We start from the raw sequence: 6,279 nt of genomic DNA, 5'->3' as shown, positions 1-6,279 counted from the left end.
CCATCTCTCAGTCTCACACTTAACGCTTCGCTGCTCCCTTGTGAACGCGTTGGGTTCTGCATAAGGGCGGGTAAGCTCCGAGGGGCTGCTATGCCCTATATGCAAGTGGCCTAGTTTACGGGCTGGATATCGAGTGGGCTTCTATCAGCTTGCCCCTTCCGTTCTTCAAAACCAGCGCAGCATCAGAGAATATCTTTCCCCCGTGCGCCAAAGAGAAATCTGAATTAAATTACGGGTGTTCTTTCTGTCGACTGACGACCAAAGGGTTGTGCGGTCTGCGTGATTGTCATCGTGCCGGGCAGCACATCGCTGGATGTTCTCGATCAGATTTGATTGTCTACCCCCCCCCCCCGTTCCCTATGTCAAGAATGTCAAGGCCTCTTCACCCGAGACAGTTGCCTTATACAGAAATTTAACACAGGAAATAAGAGTTTATGGCATTATTTAGAGTGAGGACTGAATATGTGTATCCATTATGCTGATCAGGCATTGGATTTATAATGTTGCAATGTCACGTGTTATATAGTTGTAAATTATGCATGGATGCATGGGCCCTCAGTGAAATTGCTGAGCAGTCGGGTTAGAACAGATAAAAGGAAGTACTTCTTCACCCAAAGAGTGATTAACACGTGGAATTCACTGCCCCAGGAGGTGGTGGCGGCTACAAGCATGGACGGCTTCAAGAGGCAATTGGATAAACATATGGAGCAGAAGTCCATCAGTGGCTTTTAGCCACAAGGTATGGACAGGAACTCTCAGTCTGGGGCAAGGGATGCTCTGTATTCTCGGTGCTGGGGTGCTGGGGATGCTCTGTATTCTCGGTGCTAAATAGCCACAATTTCAGTCATTCAGGAGAAAACAACATTTGCATTCATTAGTCAGATGTCTTTTTGACTGTAATACATTGAAGAGTATTTTCCCCTCGAATCGACTCGTAAAAGAGACAGTCCAAAATTATGTGGTTAATTGAGTCCAAGGAATGTAGACCACAGGGGCAAATTTGTTCCTGAAGTGGAGAGTGTCCGTAACGACCAAGATGCATCTCAGAAGGGAACGCGCTCAATCTAGCCAGAGAGAAGGCTCTACGCTGATGCGGATCTTCAAGGTTATAAAAATAGTCAAGACCCAAGATTGCGGGAGACCAGACATAAGGTTGTGCGGGACAAAGTTTATGCTGTTCAATATCAACAAGTCTTTGTCTGGTGATCCTAAGAATATTAAGCTCATCCGACAAAGCAAGATCATTGAGGTCAATCCCTATTTGTTTAAATTTGTTCAGAATTGTACCGGATTGCATTGTTCAGATCACTTTTTAGATGGTTCAGTAAAGAACCTGAGTTGGCTCTAAAAAGAAGTTTGAGCCAGTAACAGATCACATGGATCCAAACCTTTGTTTCAATCAGATTTTGACCAGTTTCTAAACAGATGGTAAAATAGGGCACGCATTTAGGGATGAGGTGGAGCGAGGCCCAGCCCAGGAGAACGGCAGAGAAGAAGAGGTTCTCCACCACGGCTGTGCAGGCCATCCACCAGCGGCGCCGGTGGGCAGTGGCGAGCGTGGGGGCCATGATGACGGATTGGTTGTACGGGGAGGCCTTTTTCACCTAGACTCCTTCAGACAGAAGAGAACAAAAAGATACCTCTGAAGCAGCTTCTTCTCCATGGGTTTTCGAGCAAGGGAACCTTTACCTTTACTTTACTTATACAGATGTATCTTGATTGTGTCATCAGTGTTCTTGGCTGATAGCGCATGTTTTCCTACAGTTATGAGCAGCGTTCCCTCTAAGCTGAGTTAGTGTGAGCTAGCTCATGATTTTTTATATCTGAGGGAGTTTTAGATGCACGTTTATCTCATCAGTAGTTAAGAACTAAACATTTGTTTAGATGGTAATCACCTGTTTAAGTTAAAAGAAATTTAATGTAGAATGTGACTGGTATTTTTCTATAAAAATGTGTTGATGTATTAAGCAAATCAGATTTTTCTGGATGGAACTCATGAAAGAGATTCGGTGAGACTTCTATTTGTGTGTGCGACTTGGATTTTGAGAAAATTCCTAAAAGGAGCTTCGGGTAATAAACTGAAATTTGATTTCCTTTAACTTACTCTTAACATGGTTGAGAAATGTTAGGAGATCTGATCATTTCTGCACTTCACCACCCCCCCCAGTAACTATAGGGTTAATTTTCACATGCTTCTATTTTCTAAGGTCTTGTCTGATAAAGAGAACTATTTCTTTTCTTCAATAATGTAATAACTCCTTGAAGGTTTTCTATCTGGTTTGCTGGTATTAATCGAAAGAACAGAACTCACAATTAATTAATTTGTACTGTCATAAAATTAAAGGTCGCAAACAAACTTTAATCAGATAGACACTGGTGATACCTGAAGCTAACTCTCTTAGAAGACTAATTCTTAGAGAGGTAATTCATCTAGATTCTCTGTTTGGATGCAGGAGTAAAGCATCTTGTTACACTTAAGAACAGCATTATGAAAGAGATTTCGCAGCCCAACCCAGAAAAGCAGTGGAGGTTTACAGACCAGGCCTGAACCTAAAAGCTGCTTTGGAGGGCACTCGGAGGCCTTTTCATGTTTCAGTGTTGTAACACTGTCCTCTTAACCCTTTTGTTTTTTAAGCTCTGTGCTATGGACAAAAACTTGGAGTTCGACAGAGACTTTAGGATTAAGCACTACGCAGGCGATGTGATGTAAGTGTGTAGTTCCTGCTGTTCTACTTGCTATTAATATATTCTTATACAGTTTTTAACCACATTCCCTTTTCTTTTTCCTGTGTGTGTGTGGGGGGGGTTTGGCTTTCTTCCATCTATGGACCTGGCTGAAGAAATCTGCCATAAAAGTAATTTGGTTTGTGCTTCTTGGCTCTTAAGCCTCTGAAATCCAGTTCTGTACGCAGAATAAAGTATCTCTCTCCGCTCCCCCATTCTACTTGTGCTCTTCTGAGAGCATTCTCCTTTCTAAGCTCATAAATGTGAAATGGTTTATTTAATGGTTTTGGCCATTTGGGCACGTACTTTGCATGCCCAAGGTCCAATATTCAGTCCTCTTCACTTCCAGGAGAAAGAGTAGCAGGGCAGGAAAGACTTGTATGTGAGTACACAATACTGAGTTAGATGGGCCTTTTGTCGGTGGAGTAATTAACGCAGCAACGGTACACGGCCGGATTAAAGAGCAGATAAAGGTTTATTTAGGAACTAATATACTTGATAAGAACGAGGAGAGACGGAGATAGTTCCTAACTACGTCTCTAGCTGAGAGAGACTGAGTGTGGCACTTCCGAGAAGAAGGGGGAAATTACCCTGAGAGTAGCAATCTGGAGACAGACAAGGAATGGCACTTGATAGGAGAAAGAGGGTACTGTCCTCGCTATCCTATCTAATTGTCTTCTTGCTGCCCCCTTCAGGGTCTTCTTCTCTTCTTCTTTGTACTCCAGACATTGCTTTTTCCAACACCTTTGGTCTGATTTTAGTACGGCTCTCTTGATACGTTGTTCTAGATCATGTGAGAACCTGTGTGGCATGGCAGTTAGTGTGTTGGATCAGGATCTTGGAATCCAGGTTCTGATCCCCTCTGCCATGGAAGCCCACTGGGTGACCTTGGGACAGTCACGTTCCCTCAGCCTAACCTACCTGACAGGGTTTTTGTGAGGATGAAATGGAGGACAGAAGAATGATGTAAGCCGTTTGGGTCCCCTTTAAGGAGAAAGGCAGGGTTATAAAGTGAAGTTAGATAAAAAATAAATGAAATATGAAGGAGAGAGGTAAAGCGTATCTCAGTCTCTCTTCTGTCACACTTTATCCCTATTTTGTGCAGTGCTTCTGAATGTTCTTAGGCCTGACTAGAATGATGTCATTCTTGTAGCTGGGAGAAGTCTTTGTAATTTTTTCAATTCAATTCAATTACCTTTATTGGCATAAGAGAACTTTACAGCCAGGGCCCAAGTGCAGAACTGAAAGTCAGTAGGTCGTACCGTACAGAATTGTCCTTGATTTTAGCACTTCAGCTAAATAGTTAGCCACAATTTCATTCATTCAGGAGAAAACAACATTGAATTCATTAGTCAGATGTCTTTTTGACTGTAATACATTGAAGAGTATTTTCCTCTCGAATCAATTTGTAAAAGAGACAGTCCAAAATTATGTGGTTAATTGAGTCCAAGGAATGTAGACCACAGGGGCAAATTTGGGCCTGAAGTGGAGAGTGTCGGTAACGACCAAGATGCGTCTCAGAAGGGAACGCGCTCAATCTAGCCAGAGAGAAGGCTCTACGCTGATGCGGATCTTCAAGGTTATAAAAATAGTCAAGACCCAACATTGTGGGAGACCAGACATAAGGTTGTGCGGGACAAAGTTTATGCTGTTCAATATCAACAAGTCTTTGTCTGGTGCTCTTAAGAATATTAAGCTCATCCGACAAAACAAGATCATTGAGGTCAATCCCTATTTGTTTAAATTTGTTCAGAATTGTAGAGTTCCGGATTGCATTGTTCAGATAGCTTTTTAGATGGTTCAGTAAAGATCCTGAGTTGGCTCTAAAAAGAATTTTGAGCCAGTAACAGATCACATGGATCCAAACCTTTGTTTCAATCAGATTTTGACCAGTTTCTAAAGAGATGGTAAAATAGGGTACGCATTTAGGGATACCCATAATTTGTCTAAGAAACACTCCCTGGGGTGATTATTTTCATTTTAAAAAAATAATTCCATTTATTTTTCATTTTAAAAAATAATTCCATTGGGCTTTCGGCCCCAGAATATCTATTTGGTTACCCCTTGCCGTAGCTGCTTGGCAATATATATGGAGTCATACCATGCCAGACGAGTGTGATTCTTTGATTCTCATTCACCGTGGCCTACTGTATTGTCACTGACAGTTGCATACATTTGTTGTTTCTTTCTCCCCTTTCATTTACCAGCTACTCAGTCACGGGATTTATTGATAAAAACAAGGACACTTTGTTTCAAGATTTCAAACGCCTGATGTATAACAGGTAGGAGCAAAACTTAACAATTCACCTATTAACTGCAGGACTTGGCACAGTTCTTCCGCCAGGCCTTCGCATAGAAGACGCCGCTGTTATTGTACCACTACGGAGTTTCCATCTTTGACAGTGGGTTAGATCGGGAGGCGAGCCGGCCCTGGGCAGACACCAGATGACCAGAGAACGGATCTGTCAGGCAAGGTTGATAAAAGGAATCCATCTTGGACTAAGAAGATTGAACATCAACGAGCACCACACTTTATTTAATGATCGTTTTATGCTGTTTAATGATTGTTTTTATGTTGTTTTAACTGTTGTTATGGCATCTGCCTCTTTTGTAAGCCGCCCTGAGCCCGTATGGGGAGGGCGGGGTATAGATCTAATAAATAAATAAAAATAAATAAATATTATTGACACACTGGCCAAATATTAGTGACCTTTTAATTCATCCTCTGGCTTTGTAGCTCCAACCCTGTTTTGAAAAAGATGTGGCCAGAAGGCAAGCTGAGCATCACAGAGGTGACCAAGCGCCCGCTGACAGCTGCAACCTTGTTCAAGAACTCCATGATCGCTTTAGTGGACAACTTGGGCTCTAAGGTAAGAAGGTAGTCTGTCTCTGCTTTACTTTTGCGTTCTCTTAAGTAGGGATGGGCACGAACCTGCTGGCGAGCTAAAGTTCATTATGAATTTTGGCCTGTTTTGGGTTTGCGAACTGAAGTTTGTGAACTGAAGAACCAGGAAGAATGACCAGAAGTTTGGCGTAATTCATGGTGGCTGTAACGATTCCTTGTTTCTCTGTGTGTATGTCTCTTTAAAAGTTTGGTTGCATGGCTGTGATAGATAGACTAGAGTGGTTGAGAGAGGCAAGTGTAGTATGATTGGTGGTTGACAGAGAGGGGGAGGGGTTTTGGAAGTGAATCTGGTTGGATGAGTATGTGAGTCAGTCAAGAGTTTCAGTTAGATGTTGACAGTTGATGTTCAGACAGTTAATTAGGTGTTTAAGCAGTTAAAGCGGACAGCTGCGATTGTTCAGTGAGAAAGAGAATGAGAGCTAAAAGCTGATTGTATAAGAAAAAGTAAAGTAAAGTTTAAGTGAAGAACAGTTAAAGGAAAGTCTGAGTGTCCTAACTAACTGGAGTGAAACAGTGAACATATATGGCATTGAGATAAACAAGTGTTACAAAGTTGCATGCAAAGATCCCTGTCAGCGAGGAATAAGATTGAGTGTGATACCAAAGCAATTGTACATCATTTACACATTACTAGTTGCCGTACGCCTTGG

General features: G+C 42.1%; 1 protein-coding gene across 1 annotated transcript in view; it reads left to right on the top strand.

Annotated features, from left to right (window-relative positions):
* The first annotated feature begins 1,090 nt into the window (after window positions 1-1,090).
* LOC107120633 (unconventional myosin-Id-like) overlaps window positions 1,091-6,279 on the top strand; it is a 196,059-nt gene continuing 190,870 nt past the window's right edge. Inside the window, exons 1-4 of the mRNA XM_015423368.1 lie at window positions 1,091-1,249; window positions 2,636-2,706; window positions 4,932-5,006; window positions 5,462-5,594. Coding sequence (XP_015278854.1) covers window positions 1,091-1,249; window positions 2,636-2,706; window positions 4,932-5,006; window positions 5,462-5,594 — 438 coding nt within the window. The remainder of the gene's footprint in view (window positions 1,250-2,635; window positions 2,707-4,931; window positions 5,007-5,461; window positions 5,595-6,279) is intronic.

This window comes from Gekko japonicus, unplaced genomic scaffold (genome assembly GCF_001447785.1).
Source record: "Gekko japonicus isolate JY-2015 unplaced genomic scaffold, Gekko_japonicus_V1.1 scaffold1434, whole genome shotgun sequence".
In the NCBI taxonomy this organism is placed as follows: Eukaryota; Metazoa; Chordata; class Lepidosauria; order Squamata; family Gekkonidae; genus Gekko; species Gekko japonicus.
The sequence above is the reverse complement of the archived record's forward strand: the minus strand, read 5'-3'. Positions and strand labels throughout refer to the sequence as shown.